Genomic DNA, 25,320 nt, shown 5'->3' with positions numbered 1-25,320 from the left:
AGTAGCAGCTTTGTCCGAAAGCCTCTGGCGGTGATGCCAGGGCCCCAGGGCAGAGGCCCAGGACAGGCACCCAGGACAACAGCGGGGGTTGGATGTTGCCACACCCGTGGCCTGGAGCTCTTACTGCTATTTATAGGTCCCCTCCTGAGGAGTCACGAGCCTTTCTACCCTATTCTGGACACAGTACTATTGATTAGCAGAGCCCAGGGGGAATGGGAATAGTGGAGGCGGCCCTGACAGTCTCAAGGAGAAATGGCTCACAAAGAAGAAGGTGGAAAAACTGAGAGAAAATAACAGGCAGAAGGCTCAGCAGCCTGGGATCACCCACTGCAGGAGCCGATGCCCAGGTGCTGCCCCAGGCGTCCGGACAACATTGCTTCATTTGGTTCATTCTCAGAAGCAGGTAGGTACAGCTGAGGCCCAGAGAGGTGGTGTGACTTGCCTATAGCCACACAGATACTGCTGCTATGGGCACCTCAGAGGGCATACAGGATATATTTTTAAAAGCAAACATTCCTTCTTGAATCAAGTGAAATTCACATGAAGGGATGTAGTTGAAATAAGGTTTCAGTTTTGCCAAAAACTGTACTTTGGCTTCTAAACCCTTTATTTGTACGGGTGCTTGAGTGAATCTAAAGAATTGATCAGTAGTCAGTATAATCTATTATTTGTACATTGAGGGCTTGAGTCCTCCTGGAAGAATAACTTCCTAAATCAATACTCACCACTTCCCAAAGGGCATAAACCACTCTCATCTGCCTGTGTATACAGCCCAGAATACCGATCCTGAGGCTATACCGTGGGGCTGAGAGTCTCAAGGACCCACATGGCCCTTGGTGGATTCGGGTGTAGTAATGGGTTAACTCGTTCTTAATTTCCAACAGCCTGGCCAAGGCATCCTTAGAAAGGTCAGGGCATAAAGTTAGATCACTGGTATCTAATGAAGTGTTTGGGTGGAATTTGCCTTGAGCGTTCTCACACTCGGCCTCTCCCAAACACAGGCGAAGTCCTCGACTCCGGCACGAAGTCCGGAAGCCACGACACTCTTCCGCAGATAACCTTGCGAACGAGATGACGTACATTACCGAAACCGAAGATGTGTTTTACACGTACAAGGGCTCCCTGTCCCCAAAAGACAGCGATTCCGAGGTGTCTCAGAACCGAAGCCCGCACCGAGAGTAAGAAACGTGTTGTTCTCTGTATCTGCTTGTTTGGGCTGTTGAGGAATTTGCTCAAGCCCAGATGGCCATTTAGGTCAAGGGCTAGAGCCTGCAGCCGATGCCCTATGGTGCCCTCTGCCAGGGTGACAACATAAATCAGACTGTCCCTTGCACCACAGGACGACAAGCTGTGTGCCTGGGGTCTAGAGCTTGCGCTTATTTTTGCCTGCGACAAAGATCTACTCTCCACATATGTGTTAGCTCCCTTGAATAGTCTCCAGTTTGTGAGCAAAGCCCAGGGTAAATCAGTTCACATCATTCCAGAGGTACAGATATGTTAACTGTTGTAATATTTCTCTAGACTGTCAGAGTTTTACCACTGTAGGACTTCTAGATCACTGGAAACATGCCTACTTCTGCCCGTCCATAGAAAGCCTTCTCAGACCCACAGTATCCCTCAGGGTTTGCTTTAAATGAGTTGCGAGTATAAAGCAAAAACATGCATAGAACATCTCTGAAACTTCGTTAAATTTTTGTTAACTGTTTGCATTGTTCCTTGTAGGCCCCCCCCCACCCTTCCTTTTTATAAATGTGACAAACTCCCTTCACATCTCCAGGCTGGGGAAAAATGTCTCTCTGGAAGTACTGGCTTGAGTTTATTCCATAAGGTTTATCTGATTCACTTGTTCTCTTTTTGTCTTGCCTCCCAGGGAACTCAGAGCTCCCTGTTAGGTTCAATTGCATTGGCTTCCCTTAGTCCAGGTTCCTGATACAGCCCCTGCTTCCTTTCCTCCTTGCCTTATTCATGGGTCTTCTTTTTTTTCTCTCAATGATTTCACAGTTCTACCGCGTCTATACATTTTAGAGTTAGCGATCTCAAGGTTTTTGAGGTAGACATTATCATAAAGTGACATTTTAAGCTGAAGTATGATCAATGGATCAACCAACCCTTGGGAAGTTACCTGTAGGCACTGGGTCCTCATTCTGTTAAGTCCCATACTGTGCCCGAACTATAGAAACCTAATGCGTCCCGGAACAGCCCAGGATTAGCAAGAAGGCACTTGAGTTAATCTGTAAATTTGTACCACTCTAGCTGCTAGGCTTAAAGCATTAAACGCATCCTGATTGGCACCCTGATTGCATTCAAGACCTCGGCAGGTGAATTGCAAATCTCGCCTCTCACTTATGTGTGAGGTTGTCACCTCTCTGTTGTCTCTGACCGCAGCAAACATGATTTCCAGCTTATCTGTGTTCTTAACACCTCTGGTTAAATAATCCTCTGGTTGCTATTTCCTTGTCACCTGAGCTTAGATGATGCTTTTGTTGAAATGGTCAGTATCTCTTGCTCCAACTTGCAACTCCGTTGAAGCGACATTGTGGAAGGGTGTGAGTTCCTTTGTGGGACCTCATGGTTTTGCAAATCTAGGTATACGAGACAGGAATGCAGGCGTGCATGACTTGAGCCAGTTTGAGTCTGCGATGGGCTTCTGTAGCTTTGGGGAAAGGAGAAGGAGGGCTTAGGAAATGGACAGAGAGCTCTGGGAAGCTCAGTCACACTCCCTGTGTCAGCTCTTCCACTGTGGTGTATAGTCACATCGCGGAATCGGGGAACATCGAGACGTCCCCCGTCCAGTGCAGTAGCCACTAGTCACATGTGCCTATTCACAGTTATATTACTTAACATTTAAATTCCATTCTTCAGTCATCCAAGCCTCAAGTGCTCAAGAGCCACACATAGGTAGTGACTGCCATTCCAGACAGCACAGACAGAGCATCTCAGTCATCACAGAGAGTGCTGTTGACAGTACTTCTCAGTGCTGGGTAGAAGGACACGGATTGTGTCCCGTGGGGTGTGGACATTTTAAAGGGCTGCATGCATGGCTGAGTGCAGCAGCATAACGAATGCACCTTCTGCTGCTCCCCGAGGGGACGTCAAGGGCAGTTAGGCAAGTCTTTGCCTTAAGAGGCCTCCGAGCTGGCCGGCAAATAGCACATGGTCAGCCTTCCTCATTGCATCTCCTGCCACTTTGGTGAAAGGGAAGTTTGGGGAAGTGTCTGAAGCCCACGTCAGGTTTTCCTCCTGTGGTCTGCCACCATGTCATGGACTCGTGCAGAAGCTGGACCCTCACAGTCCAGCACAGGAGTCCCTGGCCACATAGGGCTGTTTAAATTTACGTTCATTAGTTAGATTCAAAATTCACTCCCTTAAAGTCCTGTTTGACTCGAGTAATTTCGGGCCCTGCGCACCCATAAACATGGCACATCGCTTCTTTCTGAAAGTCTACCAGGAGACCTCATAAGATGGGTCATCCCCGGGGCACTTTTTTCATTGCAGCTTAATGTCAAAAGCAGCAGACAGTGACTCAAAGGCAGCCTTCCTTGTTGCGGCTGTGCGCCAGGAGACGTCTCCTAGAGTTAAGTTAGTGGCTGTGTGTTGTGAGGGGGGTGAGCAGCTGAAAATGGCACCCCTGCCACCCCAGGGAGGGGATCCCTTCCTACTGGCAGAGCCAGCTGCACTCCTACCCCAAGAGTCTGGGACCCCCCACTGCCCAAGGCGAGCAGGAAAGTCTGGTCCCTACTCTGTGAGAATAAAACAACAACCTATAGTGGCTACTTGAATTTTTGCAAGGTGTTGAAGAAACGTTTGACATGTTTTATACAGCCCATTTGTGTTAAGAGGCAAAAAGAAGTATTCTGTCGGAGAAATCAGATGAATAATATCACAGTCAGTAAGTACGGAGGGTTCCTTGTAGAAAGGGGAAGTAAGTGTAACGTTCTGTACCCATGTAAACAAGAAGAAGAAAGAGAGAGGAAGAAAAAGAGCAGATAGACTTTGGCTCTAAACCCAGGGTGGTGCGGCTCAGGCTCTCTGCGCATTATCTTAGTGGGTGAGTCACTCCCCGGGTTGTTCCGTATTTATAGCAGCCCAGCAAAGTTGATGATTATAGTTATGAATCCTTGGCAGTTTGCTTTGTGCCCGAGTCAGCTGTAGTCTTCTGTTGCTCCCAGGTTTCTCTCAGCCATTCCATGTCCCTTTGCTTGCTTCAGAGCGAAGGTCGAAATCTGCAGAAAAGGAAGTTTCCTCCATGGCAAAAAAAATAAAAAAAACAACTTACCATTCCTTACCACCCACTTTACCACTCTCTAAAGGAAAAGTGACTTTGCAGAGCAGAGGTTAAAAACAACTTCTGGAGGGGTGCTTGGGTGGCTTAGTCAGTTAAGTGTCCAACTTTGGCTCAGGTCATGATCTCATAGTTCGTGAGTTCAAGCCCTGCGTCGGGCTCTGTGCTCACAGCTCAGAGCCTGGAGCCTTCTTTGGATTCTGTGTGTCTCTCTCTGCCCTCCCCCGCTCATGCTCTCTCTCTCTCAAATAAATTTAAAAAATGTTAAAAAAAAAAAACAAAACTTCTGGGGGCACCTGGGGGTCTCAGTCAGTTGGGCATCCAACTTCAGCTCAGGTCACGGTCTCAGGGTTTGTGAGTTCGAATCCCACATGGGGCCCTACTGACAGTGAGGAGTCTGCTTCAGATCCTCTGTCCCCCACCCCACCCCACCCCCCGCCCTGCACCTTCCTCTCTCTCTCTCACTCTCTCAAAAATAAATAAACCTTTGAGGCACCTGGGTGGCTCAGTTGGTTGAGTGTCCGACTTGGGCTCAGGTCATGATCTCATGGTTGGTGAGTTCGAACCCTGCATCAGGTCCTATGCCAAGAGCTCAGAGCCTGGAGCCAGCTTCAGATTCTATGTCTCCCTCTCTCTCCCCCCTCCTCTGCTCATGCTCTGTCTCTCTCTCTCTTTCAAAAAATAATAAATACACATAAAACATTTTTAATAAATAAGCATTTAAAACAAACTTCTGTGCACTGAGTGGGGCTCTGGGAATGCCTCCCTGCAGGCACATCGGCAGTGCAGGAATGCCCTCGTCCCTGTCACCCAGTCTCCCCATTGGGGATGGGGAGCTCTCCTGCAGCATGGCAGCCCCTTCTGGTGTTGGATAGCCTGGTTGTCCAGACTGTGCAGGAAATGTGTCCTTGACGCTGACCCAGCATGAGCAGTGCCGTCCACAGATCGCTGCCTGGAGCTCCCTTTCTGATTCTTCCTGTCTACTCTCCTTTAAATTAATCAACTCCAGTCCTGTTAGCCGCTCTCCAGCCCTCAGCCCGCTAGTCACTGTTCTCCGAGCACATCAGTCCTACGCTAGCCGGGGGCACCCGATCCGTGTGCGTCTAAGGGCCTCTGTGGGAGGAGGCCAGCCAGCAACAGGTCTGCCTCAGCAGTTCTGTGTTCGTCTTCCCTGCACGTTGCCGGTCCTCACCTGGCGGCTGTCCATGTGCGTGTGGACGTATGACCGATACTTTAAAACCCCAGGGACGCCAGTGTCCACACATCATCTCCCTGTCTGACCTGTGGCTCTCCCCCTGTGACTTGGGGAGCCCAGCCACATGGGCACCCTGTTTGCACCCACTGGAAACTTCGGTCATCTTAGACTCCTTCCCTTCCCCCTTCCTCAGCTAGGTTCTCACCTTGGTCATCTTCCCCTACGCCGAACATCTCTTGAATTGGAGCCCTCCGCCATCCCGCTGCACTGCCCGTGTTCAGCCCCCGCCATCTGTCACAGAGACCGTCGTGATAGCACCCTCAGTGTCCTGCGGGCTATGATTCTCCTCCTTCACGAGGCTGGGAGCCTTATTTTTGTGAAGTCTGTGCCCGAGCATGTCACTCCCCTGTGCGCTTTCAGAATTTCATGCCTTTGCATGTGCTGCTGTCTTGTCTTTTTGGTGTTATTCGTATTCAGCTGCGACGGCCTTCTCCTTCCCTGAGACTCTTACTAATTCGCCTTTCAGACTCCATGTCCAGTCCTCCTCCCCTGTGAAGGCTCCCCTGGCCTCCCACTACAGCCCCGACAGCTGAAGCATCTCCATTACAACACGATGCGAGTATTTGGTTGGTTTTCCACTTCTGTGTCTTCTCTCTAACTAGACAGTGAGCTCTTTGAGGGAGGAGGCATAGTGCCCCCTTCACCTTCGCTCGCAGACCTGGCGCAGTGCCTGGCGCTTAGGTCCTATCCCGTGGCCGTTCATGTGGTTGGACAGATGGTTATGTGACAGGCTCCAATGTTGTCGCGGTGGGATGCCCCCCGCCACCTCCCCGTTAGGCACCCATATCCTATGCACAGCATCACGTGGGGTCTGTATCAGAGAAGAAATCAAACGGATCGACTGTGCTGAGTTCAGGTTAACCGTCACCTGTGAGCACAGCCGGGTGGTCGGTGCTACCGCAGGGCCTCTGTCAGGAGACTCTCATCAGAGAACTAAAGCATGAATTAACTGAATTTTAACAAGTGCCTTCTTGCCTTTGAGATGTCTTAATACCTGAGGGGGCAGCCCGGGGTGGGGGACAGACGCATAGCCCGCGATTTCATCAGTGAAGAAATACAGGGCCCAGAAGGGAACACAGCTGTACCAGAGTCGCTGAGCCCCATCAGCAGTTTCTTGAGTTTAGTTTTGATCTTGGGCCCTTGGCATTTATTACAGAGATAAGGGTGTCGCGGGAAGAAATGTCCGTATCATAAAAACCCACCCTTGAGAAGAGTACTCCGTTATTCAACAAATCTGATGTAAAGATAAGATCATGTGAAGATTTTCTCCAGGAATTTTATTCAAAAGACACACTGTCCTGGCAGTGAGCTGGTATCCTTTCTTCCAGCCCCTTCATAACTCCCGTTTGGGCCGCAGCTCAGGAGGATCAGCATCTCCCCGGAAACGCAGACGTTGCCCGCCGCCCCCCCCCAAGCCTGCTGAATCAGAGTCTGCATTTTAACAAGAACCTCAGGGGGCTCGTGCGATTGTGATACTCTCGGCAGCTCTGAGCTCACAGGGGCTGAGAACTAGGTAGCCCATCTTTTCACCTCCGCTCCCAGCTGACCGGGTGAATTCTGCGCTCTTCTCGAGTAATCCAGTCAGTCCCAGGGACTTGAGTAAAGTGGTTTTCTTCTTCATTCCCTCGGCATCTTACCCGCGCACCCGCTGCATGCCCGGCCGAGTGTTATGTGCACTAAGAGAAGAAAAGAATGAGGACGAAGGTCTCTCCCGACCTCAAGAAGCTCCTCGACTCCAGAGAGAGACATGACACCAGAGGGCCCCGGTTCTGTCCCACCACCGTAGCGTACGCCTCCTCACCGTAGCCCGGTTAGAGCTGGGAAGCCCTCCGTGGAACACTGTTTTGCTCGCCCTAACAGGCTTGGGGGTGGACATCCTTGTCCTTTTGCAGAGTGTACGGGACAGCGGTATAAGGCGTCACACAGGAGTCTTTCGTGGGCAGATTTAATTTCTTTCATGCTGGTGCTGTGCTGAGAAGTGAATTCTGCCATGGCTTTTGTTTCTGATACGTGTCCATGGCATTGACAGTTCTGAAGCCTCTGGCTCCTGAGGGTGAATACCCTTTGGTCTGCCTGTCAGCCAGTCTGTCCCTGCCCCCTCTGCCCTCAGGGAGCTGAAGGTGTCCGTCCCTCCCAGGCTGTTCTGGCTCTCAGACAACAGTGACAGTCTCCTCCCTGTCCCCCTTCCTGCCTCAGGGACAGACCTCTTCTGTCCCCTCCCTCCCCAGTTATTGGCTTCATCAGCTCCCACTGTCTTCTCGGCTCGGCTCATCCTACCCGTTACTTCACTCCTTTCCCTGGAACTCAGGTCTTCCTCCCCTCCTCCTCCTCCCCTCCCCTACCCTCCCCCCTTCCCTTCCCCTCCCCTCCCCTCCCCCCCCCAGCAGCTCCCTCGTCCCTCCTCACCCACAGGGCTCCCCCTCAGTAGCACCTCACATCCTGCCCCAAGGAGGGAGGAAACCCGCTTGGTTTGGCGTCTTCACTCCTGGCTTCCGTGTGCTGTATCCAGCTGCCACCTTCTCGTTGTTTCTCGTTTGATGTCCTCCTCACCATCTGTCTGTCCATCCTCCACGCTGAGCAGAACGTTACTGCAGCCTACAGGGAACGTCTGTACATAGTTGATCAGCCAAAAAGATTGTCATATGTTTAATAAATTGCTCTCTAAAAGTAACCTCCATCCCTACTTAGAAAATAGGATTGGGCACATAATGACTTTGAATATATTATTTTTAGCACTGTGGGCTGTGTTAGGTAGACGGTTACATTCTATACTGAAAAAGAAAAATACTTTAAAACTTTATATGATGCAAGCCACACACTCAAAATATAGAAATTAAACATAATGAATATAAAATTAGAATTTTACTGAAATTAGTCTGTTCTCTTCTGCTTTGTCACCTTGCTCTTCTGATTTTTTGTTTATATGCCCTTCACCCTTTCTGACTGTCACCTTCTAGAGTCTCCCAAACGTTTGAGGAGTGTATGCTATTTGCAACTTCATATTAAAGGTTCAGCTCCACCCCTAGAACTGGAAATAGTGTTTCCTAAACCGGGTTTGGCTCCATTTTTGTCCAGCAGCTGACAAGCAGTTGCCCTTCTTGCCACTAGGGGGTGCCCTTGTAAACGTTAAACTGGCTGAGTTACCCTACTTGGGGGGGGATTTTTTTAAAGCTTTAATTAAAGTCTCTTTCATTTCAGTCTGAAAAATCTACCACTGGAATACAGCTCCACGTCCAAAATATCCTGTGTCTGAGATGCCCTCACATCCATAACACCCTCCCCTCACCCAGCAACTTGAAAGCCATAAGGCCAAAGTCTTCTCTTGCACATAGCTGTTATTTCTGTCACTGAATTTTTATATTCACATAAGTTGAGATGGTGAAGTATTGTGTGACTATGACACAGATTTTAAATTTAAAGTAGGATCATTTGAACTTGCTAGGGAACAGAGGAGCCCTACTTTGATGGAAAATCCACAGAGAAGGGTCTGAGAGAAAACTTTGGTGAGAGACAGCAGGACCCGTCTTTTCTGTACCCCGTGCCACTGAGTGCTTTGTCTCCTCACCTCTCTCATGACTTAGGTCTGAATGTGGTTAGACTGTGGCAGAGTCTGTAGAAGGTAAGGAAAACCCTATGCCCCGTAGGACATAGGCATCTCTTGCGAGGCGTGTGGCTTGCAGGGGGATAGTGTGGGTGTGCATGATGCACAGAAGTCAAGTGTCCTGCATGGTGACAGCTGAGATGGTTACTCCCTGTGGACCTGTGAGCTTAGAGAGGTGATGGCGGGGAAGAGGGAGATTTAAGAGAAGAGCTGGCATGGCCTGGAAAAGAAAGAGATGTCCGGGGACCCAGGTCTGCCAGATTCTGAATGTTAAGTGAGGGGAAAGCTATGTGTCTTTGGGCAAGTCAGTCAGCCTCTCTAGACCGGTTTCTTTTTTATTTATTTATTTTTTTATATAGTTTATTGTCATCTTGGTTTCCAGATAACACCCAGTGCTCATCCCAACAAGTGCCCTCCTCCATGCTCATCGCCCATTTTCCCCCCTCCCCCACTCCCATCAACCCGCAGTTTGTTCTCAGTATTTAAGAGCCTCTCATGGTTTGCCTCCTTCCCTCTCTGTAACTAGTTTTCCCCTGCCCCTCCCCCATGGTACTCTGTTAAGTTTTTCCTGTTCCACTTACGAGTGAAAACATATGGTAGCTGTCCTCTGCCTGACTTATTTCACTTAGCATAACACCCTCGAGTTCCATCCACGTTGCTATAAATTAGACCAGTTTCTTCATCTGTGAAATGGGAGTTGGACCAGAGGCCTGCAGAGGTCTGTTCGATTCTAGTAGTCTATAGCTCTCTAAGACAGCACCGTCCAGGAGAACTTCCTGTGATGACAGAAATGTTCTGTAACTGTGCTGTCCAAGCCACCAGCCACGTGTGGCGCTTGAGCAATTTTGAGATGTGACTGGTACAACCATGGAACCTCCAGATCTTCATTTTAATTTGAGTAGCCACAGGTGACTAGTGGCTACCATATTGGGTAGTGAAGCTCTAAGACACAGGAGGACATTTATTGGAGAAAAAAGAAAGTATCATCTCATTGTAGACAATTAACGAAGGTCACAGGCAAATAATGCAAATTAGGATCAATATAAATTGTCTCAAATGTGCAACATTAGTCCGATTTTTGAGGGGTAGCCAAGAGTCCGACTGAAGCAGAGCTAATAGGAGGAATGAGGTGGAAGGAGAAAGCTTTCAGAAGGAATGGAGACGTGCATCTGATTAAGCCACCTTCTAAAGCAGCTGGGAAAAGAGCTGAGTTTTAGCAGCTCCTGGGTCTTCCCTCCCCTCCTGCCCCGATCCCCAAAACTAAAGGTGATGGTATTTAGGCCAGATAAGGGCAAGGGTGGCCAAATGAGGTCAAGGGCAGCCAGTGGACCCCAGGTGGGCCAGACCCGTGGGGTTGACCTTTGGAGCTCTTCTGAGGGTGTAGGAGTTCATGATAGCCCTGGGATGCCAGGCCCCCATAGTCAGTAATGCTTGCTCTGCTCAAATGTTATTCCTGTTATTAAGATATCTCCTCCTTCCCCATAATGAAGGAGTATATCCGAGAACAATCCAGCACAAAGCTGCCTGACCCAGAAGTCATCCAGTTCTGTGTCTCCATCTTCAAATGCTCCAGGCTCCTGCTCCCCAGATGGCGTCGATCAGCAGTTCATAGAGGCCTTCCACAGGGTGACCAAAGGGGGCTCCACAGAGGACTCCAGCCAATACTACTGTGACAAGGTGTGTGAGCGCGGGCCCTGTGAGCATCTAGCCTTCCCCATGCTCAGGCACCTCACGGGCGGGTTAAGTAGTTAGGACTAAAAGAAAATATCTCCTCACCACCAACTGGAGAGACAAGTAACACAATCCATCATTTTCACAACGTTTTCTAGAACGATAATGGTGACGGCTACCTGGTTTTGATCCGCATCACGCCAGACGAAGACGGAAAGTTTGGATTTAATCTTAAGGTATGTTGTGTATCTTTGTAGGGAAGTTGTATGCTGTGACACAATCTCTAGATGGCTTTTAAACTCCCCTGAGGAGTGTGCCGCATGCCTCAGTCTAAATTAAGGAAATTGGTTCAGTCTTCAGAATTAAGGAGTTTTTTAATATGGCCATAGAGCTGCCTCACACCAAGGGCCTACTCTGTTCTTGGTGTTTGCTGTGTGCTTCTTTATAGCACCTTATAGAGTTCTTGCAGTCAGTGAAATTGGCATTTTTAAATCCATATTATAAATGCGTACGCTGAGGCTCAGAGAGTTGGCACACAGTTGGCAAGTAGATCTACCTCTAGAAAAGAGGTTCTTCAGGGAACCTGTCAACATCACTAAAGCCAGTGAGAGAGAATAACAGTTCAATTTGGAGGGACAGTTACAGGGCCTTCCCCCATCTCTGCCTGCTTTTAAGCCGTGTCTGCAAACTTTGGCCCGCAAGCCACATCCCATCTGTTTTTGCAAATAAAGTTTTATTGGAACACGGACACAACCCATTCCTTTACAAATGACGTGCAGCTATTTCGACACTCCAGCAGAGTTGAACAGTTGTGACAGAGGCCTCTCTCCCATACCTAAAGTATTTACCTCCTGGCCCTTCACAAAGCTGACTAACTAACCCCTGCTCTGGAGCAGAATCAGGGCAGGTGGTCTCAGCTGCCAGCAGGCACCCCCTCCCTGGACCCCAGCACCCTGCGGAGGACCTGCCCTCACAGCCTGTGACTGTTTCTACAGCTTCTCTCTGCTACTCAGAAAGCTCCCTTTCCAAAAGCACTTCAAGGCTGTGTGTTCAGAGTCCTCTGGTAATGTTTGCATTTTTTAACAGGAAGCACATCTGAGCACATCTTGAGTCCATGGGGTGTGTGGATGGCAGTGAGAGGCTTCTGAGCAGTCTCCTGATTACCCCGCTAGACCCGGGGTGGGGGGGGGGGGGTGAGGGCCTTGTCTTCTGAAAGGGCGCCAAGGCCTGGGATTAGATTAGGTTAAAGTGAAATACGAGCCCCCCTTGTGTCAGAGATCTCTGCAGGTCTTCGTTGCGATGAGCTATTCATGCGTTGTTGTGTTTGTTTGTTTTTTTATTTAACACGTTTATAGGGAGGAGTGGATCAAAAGATGCCTCTTGTGGTATCAAGGATAAACCCAGAGTCACCTGTAAGTGAACACATTTTATTATTTCCTGTATGTTTTTTTCTGTTGAATCTAACATTTCTATTTCTGTGTCCTGTTTCTTTACCAGCAACAGAGAGTGTGTGTAAATACATGCATATAGATGGAAAGAAAGAATGGAACCCATGTTTTTTCCAGAACTTTGCTGGTCATGTGGCACCAGCATCACCTGGGTTAACTCATTAGGCCCCACCCTAGACCTCCTAAACCAGAGTCTGCATTTTTGCCAAGATCTCTGGGTGATCAGTGGGCACATTAAAATGTAGAAGTACTCTCAAGAAAAGGAAACTGAGGCACAGAGTTTGCTGCCCTGCTCACTCTGGGCACATGGACCCACCGTCCCCCCACCACCATCTGCCCTCTGCCTTCTGTCTAGGCTTCCTGAGGAGACCATTTGCTTTTTTTCTAGAGTAGGGCACACCAGAGAACCACTGCTGTCCTAAGAAGGTACCAGTTGAGGGGATTTACTCTTTTTTTTTTTTTAGTGTTTATTTATATTTGGGAGGGAGGGAGGCCAAGATGAGCGGGAGAGAGGCAGAGAGAGAGAGAGAGAGAGAGAGACACACATAAACCGAGGCAGGCTCCCGGCTCTGAGCTGTCAGCACAGAGCCCAACATGGGGCTTGAACTCACAAACTGCAAGATCATGACCTGAGCTGAAATCTACCGCTTCATCGACTGAGCCAGCCAGGCGCCCTTGGGGGTTTTACTCCTAAGTGGTCCTTAAGGCTGTAGTTTACTTTTTCTTCCTGCTTATGGCCTCTTTGAATTGAGAGGGCCTCCATTCCTACACTATTCAGTGCACTGTTTCTCTGCATGCGGGTTTCTGCCTTTGGTGTCATGCTCACGACACAGGCTTTCTCCACTGTAAGACAGACCAACGCTTTTGGCTGGCAGATCATTTTCTAGCAGCACATCGAGAAAACAAAAGATCTGGAGCCTCACAGTTAGTACGTTACAGTAGCTAAGTAAAGGCTGGCTGCCATAGAGAAAAGGCGTCAGTAATTTCCGTAGCCTGATTCCAAAATGCTGTGTAGCCTACGTCGTGACCAGCACCTCTTAGGAATCCCACAGCCAGCAACCATGTCAGCCCAGCAGTGGATATAAAAATAGTGGCAGTCATCCCGAGGGCGAAGAGAACTCGAACGTGGTCTCAAGTGTTTGGGCTCTGAGAGCAGCCGCGTTCTACCCTTGAGGGTTGTGTCATGGTAACCAAAGAAACTCGCTTTTCGTCTCCACCCAGGCGGACACCTGCATTCCGAAGCTGAACGAAGGGGATCAAATTGTGTTAATCAATGGCCGGGACATCTCAGAACACACCCACGACCAAGTGGTGATGTTCATCAAAGCCAGCCGGGAGTCCCACACGCGGGAGCTGGCCCTGGTGATCAGGAGGAAAGGTAAGCGACGCCCCAGGGGATGAACCACAGGGCCTTAGCAAAGCAGGGCCTTCCCAGGCCCATTCCAGGCTTTTGAAGATGTTGAGCCTTGTAGCCAACATGGGAAAATCACAAACTTCCGCCTAACAGCCAGGATGTGGGACTTGTCACTTGAGAAACGTGAGCTCTGCCCACATGGGGCCCAGCCCCTCCTGGCCAGTCCTCTGGAGGAAGGCGGGACCCACCCACCCCCTCTGTGCAGGACCTGAGCCCTGATTCCTCCCAGGCCGGCTCCCCCACATCCTGGCCGCAGATGTTTGATTTGCTCCCCAGGCAGCAAAGGGTCAGGTTCTGTTTCAGTCAGTAAAGCAGAGTCGGGCAGGAGCCTGGCTGTCTCAGGGTGATCCCACCTCGACCTCTACTGGATTGAGGGACCTTGAGCAAGTTTCTTACCCAGTCTGTGCCTCAGTTCCCTCTGATGTAAAATAAGGTGACAGTAATCACTCCGTCACAGTTCTTTTGAAGATGAAATGATGCTCCCTGAAAAGCAATAGGATGCTTCCTGAAACCTGGTAGGCGCTTGAAGGATGGCCTCGGTGGAATACCATTACTGTTGTTGTTGTTGTTGCTGTCATAAAACAGTAAACTGAGTCCTTGAATCCTTCTGCCCCGTTCTGAAATACTGAAGGTAAATGGAGTGTGTGACTCAAAGCCCTGGCCGCACATCGGTGTTTTGGCGGCACAGGTATAGGCAGAGTCCTCCCTACCCCACCCCCCAACACCTGCTTTCATGCTGTTCCCATAAATCTCCAAGCCCAGAGCTATCCCGGGCCAGCTCTCATCCCCCCTCCTCTGTGAGGCCTTACGGATCGCTCCAGATCCCTCCCTGCCACCCCCAACTACTCCCCCATCCCCAGTGAACCACCCCCAGCCACAGCAGGTGTTCAGGACTGATAGTAGCTAATGTCTGTGTCTCACCAGAAAAGGGCCTCTCGCTGTGTAAACACTTTACATAACACTCTTTTTTTTTTTTTTTTTTTTACAAATAGTTTATTGTCAAATTATTTTCCACATAACACCCAGTGCTCATCCCCACAAGTGCCCTCCTCCATGCCCATCCCCCCTCCCCCCCCATCCATCAGTCCTCAGTTTTTGTCAGCATTCAAGAGTCTCTCATGGTTTGCCTCTCTCCCTTTCCCCCACCATTTCCGCCCTTCTTCTCCCCCTTGTTCCTCCGTCAAGTTCCTCCTAATCCTCCTATACGTGCAAACATATGATATTTGTCCTTCTCTGCCTGACTTATTTCGCTCAGCATAACACCCTCAAGGTCCACCCATGTTGCTACACATGGCCAGATTTCATTGTTTCTCATTGCCATGGAGTATTCCATGGTATAGATAAACCACATCTTCTTGATCCATTCATCTGTTGATGGACACTTAGGCTCTTTCCATGTTTTAGCTATTGTGGAGAGTACATAACACTCTTGTAAGGTCAGTATGACATGGGCAAGCAGAGGTTGGGTTGCCCCTCAGCTGGTGACTGGTAAGGCTGCAAGATAGGAAACAAAGGAAGTCTCCCCAGGGACCAGCGCAGGAGGGGACTCTCCACCAGCTGCTTTGAGAAGCTGGCGCTGGTTTGCGAGGAAGAAGATGGGTGTTTGTAGACTGTTAGAGCTAAAAGGGCAGTGCCACTGGCGGGCACTCTTGATCTCAGCTCAGGTCATGATCTCGAGTTCGAGAGTTCAAGCCCCACATCAGGTTCCATGCTGACCGTGCAGAGCCTGCTTGGAATTCTCTCCCTCTGTCTCTGCCCCTCCCCTGTTCATGCTCGCTCGCTCTCGCTCTCTCTCTCTCTCTCTCTCTCTCTCTCCCCCCTCCTCCCTCTTCCTCTCCCCCCCGTCTCTATCTCAAATAAAACTAAACATTTAAGTAAAATGAATTGATAGAAAAGTAAGTAAACAGCACAGGAGTTGCAGACCAAACAGAAATCACATTCTCACAAAATAGCGGAAGAGCGACGCTTCCCTGGTCTGCGAAAGGAATGTGGTCTTTTGGACCAGAGAGATGTGGATGGACTGGATTCCTGTGTGTCCTCCCGCCTCCTCCTGCCCCCAGTAGTCTGTGACACTTTGGACACGTGAGACAACTTCCATACCCTGATAGTCGATTTCCTCATCTGTAAAATGGGGACAGTGGCAGCTGGTTCAGCATTCAGTTTGTGTGCAAATGCAAACGTTGTTTTCCTTCTCCTTTCTTGTTGTCCTGAAGGCAGTAGGGAGCCACTGAAGGCTTTTTAGTAAGGGAGTGACTTCCCTTCCTGGGTGGAAAGGGGAAAATCGGAGATGATCCCAAAGTTTCCGTCTTGGGAGATCGGAGAGGAACGTGGCGATGGACAGAAAAAGGCGTGTGAGAGTGGGCAGGAAGTTAGTGCGGGGTAGGGATGGGGGGGCTCAGTTTGTCTTTACCTGATGAGTCTGATGTGAAGGGGGAATTTGTCCTGAAGAGGTAGAAGTGAACCCAGAGGAGGTGTTAGGACTGGATACATTTATTTAGGAGCCTCCGGCCTAAAAATGGCTTTAAGGGTAGAGATTGACGTGACTCTGTGGGACAGTGCTGTCATAGAGTGTCCAGGAAGGGAGTAAATGAAAGGGACCTGAGAAAGAAGCAGGGGAGGGGAGAGATGGATGGAAATAACCAGGTCGGAGAGAACATTCTTTCCCTTTCTCCTACCTTTGTCAAAAGCCTCTGAGCACAGAACACCGTCATTTAAAACTAACCAGGAAGATTAGTATGTCATTTCATATAATTAGCACTTATTGAATCATTCAAGAAATAGTGTCTTTGGTGAAAATGATTACCATGTGCTTAATCATTTAATTAGCTGTTTTAAACCATCTGCATTCAGGTGTCATAGGTATCCAGTTTTTGAGGAAATTGATCAACGAGAGTGCGCTGCCCCTGACAGACACACTCCTTCTCGTCCTTACAGCTGTCCACTCATTCGCCGACATCAGATCTGAGGATGAACTGAGCCAGCTTTTCCCGGAGGCCGTTTTCCCCACATGTCCAGAGGGGGGAGCCACCTTGGAGGGGTCCATGGAACAGCTAAAGAAGGGCCTCGAAAGCGGGACAGTGCTAATCCAGTTCGAGGTAAGAGATTGCGAGGGCCGAGTCCCGGGCCTGGGCCTCAATGCCTCAGGGGGCTGCCCAGTGGCTGCTGAGTCACCCGAGTCCCCGGGCGGCTTGAGCTCCTGGCGGGAGCACAGGGGAGCCCACGGGCAGGGAGGCAGAGCAGGCCTGGGAAGCAGGGGCCAGGACCACAGCCTGTTGCTGAACTCTGCCTCACCCTCCTGTCTAGTAACGCTCCGTAGTCATGGAGAGTCGTGTCAGAAATTGAGGAGGAGGGACTCTGAGCCTGTTTAGCTGCCCACACAAAAGTCGAAACACACAGCAGTAGAAGGTGCTGGAAAGGCAGCGTGGGTGAGCCCCAGAGGGGTGGGGGGCCGGTCCTGACCCCAGCAGGCACCCTCTGTAGTTGGGAGCGGGTCGTGTCATCCCATGAAGGCAGAGCGGCTGGCCTGCCCAGGTCCTCTGCAGCTGTGTGAACAGAAGTAGGAACCAAAGTCAGACCCTGTCGTTCTTCCCCGGGAGGGGCCTCTAATCACCGAATTGAGACTGTTGACAAGGCACACGAAGAGCCCTCACAGAACAGAGCGGGAGCAAAGGAGATTTGGGTTTTAAGTCCGCTGTGTGACCATGACCATCCACCCGCCACAGAGTGAAAATGGGATGTGTTTATCTTCCACATTTTTTAAAAGTAGAAGAAGAGGAGTTCATGCAATAAAACAGAAGAGCACAAAGAAGCCACAAGTAGACCATTGAAAGAAAATAGGGGGCACCTGGCTAGCTCAGTCGGTGGCGCATACAACTCTTGATCTTGGGGTTGTGAGTTTAAGTCCCAGGTCAGGTGTGAATATTACTTAAAAATAAAGTCTTTAAGGGGCGCCCGGGTGGCTCAGTGGGTTAAGTGTCTGACTTCGGCTCAGGTCATGATCTCGTGGCTCATGGGTTTGAGCCCCACATCAGGCTCTATGCAGACAGCTCAGAGCCTGGAGCCTGCTACAGATTTTCTGTCCCCCTCTCTGCCCCTCCCATGCTCGCGCTCGCGCTCTCTCGCTCTCTCTCTCAAAAGTAAATAGGCATTAAAAAAATTAAAAATAAAACCTTTAAGAGGTGCCTGGGTGGCTCAGTCGGTTAAGCATCTGACTCTTGATTTTGGCTCAGGCCATGATTTCACAGTTCATGAGATCAAGCCCCAAGTTAGGCTCCACTGTGACAGTGTGGAGCCCACTTGGGATTCTCTGCCTCTCTCTCTCTCTCTCTCTGCCCCTCCCCCACTCTTCTCTTTCTCTCAAAATAAACAAACTTTAAAATTAAAATCTTTAAAAAAAAAAAAAGAAAGAAAGAAAATAGATCGTGATCAATAACATACACAGTCTGGATTCACAAATGAGGAAGGAGTCCCAGCTCAGATTCAAAAGCACAAGTCAGCAATGCCATTTTTCATTGGAAAGCCATAGTAAGGAAAAAGTCAACAGCAGCAAAACTAAGAAGTTTGTTTGTCAAATGCATGTGATCGCATATTGACTCAGGAAAGCGTGAGTAATGTGAACATCAAACAGGAAAGAATGCAAAGTGAAGAGCCTTAAGCAAAAGAAAGGTTTAGGATGGTATAAGGAACAGAATGTAAATAAAATACGTTATTAGAATGTAAAAATACATGTGTGTCTGAACAACAGTAGAAAATAAAAGCCTGCAAGTAAAAGGGGATGATAATTGACCCCACCCTGAAAAACAAAGTATAACTAACTCCCTATTGTGTGGAAACAAAATCTTGGTAAGAGAGTAGGAATAATCTAGTTATTTGGGTAGTTGATAGACATATAGTGAGTATCTACAAAGAGAAATAGCCCTTTTTTCCAGTGTGCTGCAAGAGGCTCTATTGGCTTAAGATTTTAAAGGAAGAAAATGCAGGAGTTATGTTCAACTCTGGCCTTGTATTGCAAAAAAGTTCAAAGTTGAAATAATACATTTTAAACACTGTAAAACAACATTTTTAAACCCTCTCCAAAATAATTGAAGCAAGTAGAAGTTACAGAATATGGGTTTTATTTCATATTGGTCATTGGAGGGGGTGGGAAAGGCGGTGGGGGGGGTGGACACTGTGGAGGCATTCATTCATTCATTGACTGTGTATTAGGTATTTACCATGTGCCAAAACCGCTAGATCAGGAGCACAGTGAGGGGAAGAGAGGATTTCTGGTCCCAAGGAGCTTACAGTCTAGTATTTGGGAGATGTATCATGAGTCCCAGAAACCGCCAAAGACCAAGGCAGGACAAGCTTTCCTTATGTAGGATGTATGTTCTATAGGGACTAGAGGTAAGGGGCTTCCAGGAGGTCCTCAGGGGTGAGAGGTGTTAAGAGAGAATAGGTGGGATTAAGTGTGGAGGGAAGGTCATTCCGAAGGTCACAGCCTGAACGGAGACTAAGCTCCTACGGTTTCAGGTGGCACAGGGCCTACCTGGCTTGAGCAATGGGACACAGAGTCCTGGGCGAGGCTCCAGGTAATGGAAGTCCTCCCAGTGCACACCGTCTGTCCCTGATAAGGTTGTCCACAAGGAGGCGCTGTCGGCCCTCAAAGAGGAACAAGAGCTTGGCTGCGGTTCTGAAACCCTGCTCCAGAAAGCACCCTCGCCACCTGCATGAGGCCTGAGGAGCTGGTTAAGGGGCCCCGCCTGCAGCTGCTGCGTCAGCCCTACTCGGTGTTGCTACTCCTGGGTACTCTTCACAGGATCCGCAGGAGGTTTTAATGCACAAGGTGACCCAGGGGACGACAGAGTAGAGACCGCACCACTGTTCCCCACCTGAAGTCTCCTCTTTAGAGTGCATAGCTGGACTATAGCACAAGGAACAGAGAACACAGAAATCTTAGGGTTAGAGCTTAGTATCTACACGTCATTTCTTAGAAACTGAGTAGGGCCATCTTTTTAACTCCTATCTTTTGCAGAGCAGAGAACCCCAGAGCTGCTCTGTGATGGAGCTGGGGGGTACATGGAGGCCTGCCTCTTCGGTCTCCCCACACTGCCCCCCAAGGAACCCTAGAGTATGGGAGGTAATGTAACAGTCCCGGTGATAGAAGGGGAAGATGTTTCCCACAGCAGCTAGAGCGGAGGAATGCTCAAGGAAGCCAGATCAGACAGGAAGCCACGACAAAGGGAAACCTTTAATTGAGCACTTAGTATGTGGCATGTGCTTTAAGCACCCCACCTCACAGAGCCGTTATCCCCACTGTGTGGCTGAAGGATCAGATCTCCGCTCAGTGCACAGTAAACAGTTCAGCCTGATTGGAACCCGACAGGCTTGCTCGGGAGGTTGTTCTCTGAACAGCTATACAACCTTTGGAAACAGCAAAGTGCTGTCTGTGTGTGGGAGCAGTTAGTCCTATAGAATGGCGTCGGAGCTAGAAAAGATCTGAGAAGCAATCTAGCCACACAGAGCCAGACTTTAAATCCTGGTTCCGTCGCTCACTTCCTGTGTGACTTAACCTCTCTGTTCCCTCTACTTCCCCAGCTATAAACTCGGTATCTCACGGGTTGTTTGTAAGCTTCCAGTGAGATAAACGCTCAATGCATTGTTTAACACATGCTAAGAATGCAATAAAAAGTAACAACTATTAATTCTTTCTAAAAAAACATGCTCAGTCTCCACACAGGAAGTGGCAGTATCTGCTGAGCTTAGAACGCTGGGGTGTCTCACTCCAGAGTCTTGGCTGTTCTGATTTTTCCACCTGTTCCTCAGGCACCATCGGCATGTCTGATGGGGGCTGTGCTCTGGACCGGAGTGGAAAGGGGAGGCTGGTCCCTAGCCGGTGCCCGTGCCCCACACTCCATGTTGCCAAAGGCCTGCCCTGGGGGAGCCGGGCCATGGATGGAATCCCTCTTCTGAAGGCTAGCTGGTTTTCAGCAAAGCTTGTTTTGAAGGTTCTTTTTCATTAGGGGAATTCCCCATCCCTCCCATGGCTTTCAGTAAACAATTGCTAATGTGTTCCAGAGAGTATGTGGTCCCAGCTGCAATAAAATCACACTTAATAATAATTAGCATTTCTGTAGCACTTTGGAATTTGCCAAGTGTATTTCACATATGTCGTCTCTGTTGATTCTCACAACTTTAGGATCACGCCTTTGTAGACGGAGAAAATCAGACTCGGGGGATGGGGACTTGCCTCGTGTCAAATAGCTGGTTGTTGGATAGAGGTTGGATTAGAATCTGTGTTAAAGTCTAGTTAGTGTCAGAACTCGCCATTGCCGGGCGCCGCCCAGCTGCTCACCCAGCCCCCAGTGTGAGCCCTTCCCTCCGTGAGCTACTCCGCATGAGCTACTCCACATGAGCAGATACTCCACGTGAACAGATTGGCATCGAACTGCCTGAGTGCTCTACCTGGTTGAGCCAACGTAGGGCATCGCTCTGTCTCACATAAAGGAGAGGATTTGGGGTTTGCATTGCTCCCAGTCTTTTACCACCTCCAGGATGCCCTTGCATTAAGGAACTCATTAAGTCTGCCCCCGGTTCATTCCTTCCTGAAGGAAATGTGTGGCTCATTTCATGCTTTCCCTGAGCTGGCCTTTCTGCTGAAGCAAGGCAAAGGGTGTTCCTAGGGAACCAGCTTCCGGGCAAAGGACCCCGGTGCCCATCCTCATCACGTGACCAGGTGACTTGCAATTTCCCCGCCTCCTTGTGCAGTTAAGACTTCTTCGGGGACTTTTGGGGTGAGGCTGGTAGGAAATGAGCATCTTTCCCCTGGCCCTCTCCACACTGGGAAGGGCAGAGTCTCCGACATTCTGCCAGAGACCAGAGACCGTGTCTGGCCAGATACCCCACCCATCCCACTCCAGCACCTTCCTCCCCTACCAAAGCCAGAAGCCGTCTTTCTCTCTCTCCTGACCCTTTTGTCCTGAACTCCGTCCTACGTCGCCCTTATAGGAAACATCCACTGGTGTCAAAACAAGTGACTCACCGGCCCCCATGATTACTATAAAAGTTGCTTTGGAAGGGCCAAGGGAGCTGAAGACTTAATGAGACATTTAAATAGACACACATAGAAATTAGTGAAGGCAATTATACCTTCAAGATTAGAATTCATACCTTAAAAAAAGCATTTAAGAATTTTTCTAGATAGTTTTTTTTTCTTTAACGAAAGTGTTCTGTAATGTGTGAAATAGCAGGAGCGAGTGTGAGTGAGGACTTTACATTTCAAATGCTGGAAGCCCATTTAAAGGAAGGGGCACCCCAGCTCGTTATCATGTATTTAGCAATGAAAGGGACTTGAAAGAATACTTGATCGCAAAGGGTGGGATCTGCATCTGGGACTGTGCATTTAAAGTAGCCCTATTGGGGGGGCACCTGGGTGGCTCAGTCAGTTATGATCAGGTCATGACCTCATCGTGAGTTCAAGCCCCACATTGGGCTCTCTGCTGTCTGTTGGCTCGGAGCCTGCTTCGGATCCTCTGTCCCCCTTTCTCTCTACCTGTCCCCCCTTGCTCGTATGCACTATGTCTCTAATTCAATAAATAAAGTTTAAAAAATGTAGCACTATTGAAGGTCCTCAAATCGCTAGCAGTAGTGTTAGTTTATTTCAGCAAACCCTTATGGGAATGTAGAGGGAGGCTCTAGGTCCCCTCCAGCATCCCTTGCTCTCTGACTGGGTCAGGTACAGGGAAAGGGGAAGTCCGCAGTGTAGACAGACTGCCCCTAAGTATGAATTAGATCTACACAGTGCTACTAGGGAAGCAGCCTGTGGAGGCCCTAATGAAAAACCCTTAGCTTAGTTGTACGGCTCCTTGACACCACTTGTCAGGCTTTCCTCAACGATTTGCACCCTTTGTCCAAAGCCACAGAGCCCATTACTCCTTTGTTAATGTTTGTTTATTTTTGAGAGAGAGAGAGAGAGAGACAGTGCAAACAGAGAAGAGGAAGACATGGGATCTGAAGCAGGCTCCAGGCTCTGAGCTGTTATCACAGAGCCCAACACAGGGCTCAAACTCATGAACCGTGAGACCATGACCTGAGCGAAAGCTGGACACTTAACCTACTGAGCCACCCAGGTGCCCCAAGATTTTATTTTGAAGTATTCTCTATACCCACCATGGGGCTTGAACTCACAACCCTGAGATCAAGAGTCTCTTGCTTTACCAACTGGGCTAGCCAGGTGCCCTTGTAACTTGCATTCTTCAAAATAGATGAATGAATATCTTTCCAAACCTGTACTTTAATCTTTTTATTGCACATAATTTTGATATGACTGTACCATAATTTAAGTCAGTACCTCTCTCTGTTGGGAAATTTTCAGGCTGTTTCCAGTCTTCTGCTAATAAAAAAATGCTTTGCTGTAGATAAATTTCTCTGATATGTATCTTTATGCATTTCTGTCAGATAAAGCCCAGGGAGTACACATTTAAAATGTTTAAACACTGCTATTTTATTTTTTATTTTAGTACCTTGACAATCTTATCAACAGATCATTACTGCTAGGATACATTTATATACTTATTGTAATTAAAGGCTTTTGCTGGATCTGTGCTTTTCTTTTAGACCATCTCACGTTGATTACATTTATGCTTTTATTTGGAAAAAAAATCCTTGAACCTCCGGCTTAGCTTTACTGATTATATTCACTTAATTGGATTTAACCTCTATGCAGTTAGTCAGAAACAAAATGTCATTTGGGGAAATTTGACTCAGATATTCTCCTTACAGTATCAAACCAAACTTTCCAGTAAATTCTGAATTTATTTCTAGAACAATCTCTGTCCATTAAGGCTGTCAGACTAAGTTTAAGAAGTTGTTCAGTGGTGGGGTACCTGGGTGGCTCAGTGGGCTGAGCGGCCAATTCTTGACTTTGGCTCAGGTCATGATCCCACAGTCATGAGAGCAAGTACTCCCTGGAGCCTGCTTGAAATATTCTTTCTCTCTACCTTTCCCTCTCCCCTTCTGTTCCTCTGCCCCTCCTTCAATCACACACACGGGTGCGCTCTCACCCTCAAAAAAAAAAAAAAAAAAAAAATTCAGTTGCTATTTGATTGTTACAAACTGAAATTGTGAAGATCGGTAGCTGAGCTTGGGGAGAGACTGCAAACTCTAAACATTTGGTAAACATATAAGGCATGACACAGTTATTGTTACCCAAAAATTGATGCTCATTCTCTCCTGGTGATTCCTGTGCAGTGTGTTTATTTAATTAAAAAGAAAAAAAGAGGGGTGCCTGGTTAGCTCTGCAGGTTAAACATCTGACTTTGGCTCAGGTCATGATCTCACAGTTCACACGTTCGAGCCCCGCATCGAAGTCTGGGCTGATAGCTCAGTCTCTCTCTCTCCACTCCTCTCCCACTTGCACTCTCTCTCTTTCAAAATAAATAAATAGACTTAAAAAAAAAAAAAAGAACCAATAAGCGTAAAACAGATTCACAGAGGCCAATTTACACAACAAGAAATACAAGTTGCAAAAATATTGGGGTAACTGCTGTTCAGCCTTCTTATTCAAATTGCAAACACCTTTTAGTCGATGTTGGCCACAATTTAGTGGACTAGCTATTCTCATACACCCCTGTAGGCGACTATATGTATCAGAGTCCTTATATGTTTTGAGATAGTAATTCTCCTAAAAGTTTGAGTAAAACCTTTGAAAACCGCCTAATCAAAAAGTAGAGTAAAAGTTAAGAAACTATAATCCAGTAAAAATCATTTTATGTGAAAGAATGTTTAGAATATTTAATGGCGTAAGGACCTAGGCACTCTATAATAAGTAGGAAAAACCAGGCTTCAGGCTTCAAAATTATGGTAGTAGTTGTCAGAATACTTCTTATGAGATGTGAGATCCTCCATGGTCAAATTAACTTGAGAAAAGCTTAGCTAATCAGAATTAAATAAGCTTAAGTACTGCAGGGTTGAGCTTGGAGATTCATAGAACATATGATGGCTTGTATTTTCCAAATTTCTCTGACCTTGAAACTTTTTTTTTAATGTTTACTTATTTTTGAGAGAGAGAGAGAGCATGAGAGGAAAGGGGCAGTGAGAGAGGGAAACACAGAATCCCGAAGCAGGCTCCAGGCTCTAAACTGTCAGCCAGAGCCTGACATGGGGCTTGAACTCACCAACTGTGACATCACGATCTGAGCCAAAGTTGGATGCTTAACCGACAGAGCCACCCAGGTTTCCCTGACCTTGAAATTTTCTAAGGAAAACCTGTTAGTATTCCTTTCAAAACACTGGGTTTCCATAAAATATAGTATAGAAATGCTAATTTGTAATTCAGTCTTATTTTTTGTTTTTAAAAGTGTATATCTATGTCTTCTCTGTTTATATGTGTACTTTTGTTTATTTGTATACATAGAAAACCGGAGGAAAAAAACGTGAAAAGAGTTCTCTTGGGGTTGTCAAATTGTTGATAATTTTTTTTCTTTATACTAGTCTGAATTTCTCAGATTTTCCAGGGGAAGAAAAGGTTGCTTCCAACACTGAGACAAAGTTGTATTTGTAAACTTTCATAAAGCCGCGGTGACTGGTGTTTCACTCTCTAGTTCAAAGTGTGAGAAACAGTTGTGTGAAAAAACCTGAGGAGAGGAGGAAACTGGGAAGGAATGGCTGTCT

General features: G+C 48.1%; 1 protein-coding gene across 2 annotated transcripts in view; it reads left to right on the top strand.

Moving 5' to 3' along the window:
* Positions 1–25,320, top strand: part of PTPN3 (protein tyrosine phosphatase non-receptor type 3) — a 108,975-nt gene that overhangs the window by 67,746 nt on the left and 15,909 nt on the right. For both annotated transcript variants that reach the window (XM_039240748.1, XM_039240753.1), the window contains 6 exons: positions 1,002–1,178; positions 10,629–10,815; positions 10,968–11,045; positions 12,165–12,221; positions 13,479–13,635; positions 16,606–16,766. In XM_039240748.1, coding sequence (XP_039096679.1) covers positions 1,002–1,178; positions 10,629–10,815; positions 10,968–11,045; positions 12,165–12,221; positions 13,479–13,635; positions 16,606–16,766 — 817 coding nt within the window. The remainder of the gene's footprint in view (positions 1–1,001; positions 1,179–10,628; positions 10,816–10,967; positions 11,046–12,164; positions 12,222–13,478; positions 13,636–16,605; positions 16,767–25,320) is intronic.

Source organism: Hyaena hyaena, unplaced genomic scaffold, assembly GCF_003009895.1.
Source record: "Hyaena hyaena isolate Hyena2069 unplaced genomic scaffold, ASM300989v1 scaffold_6, whole genome shotgun sequence".
Taxonomy (NCBI): domain Eukaryota; kingdom Metazoa; phylum Chordata; class Mammalia; order Carnivora; family Hyaenidae; genus Hyaena; species Hyaena hyaena.
The sequence above is the reverse complement of the archived record's forward strand: the minus strand, read 5'-3'. Positions and strand labels throughout refer to the sequence as shown.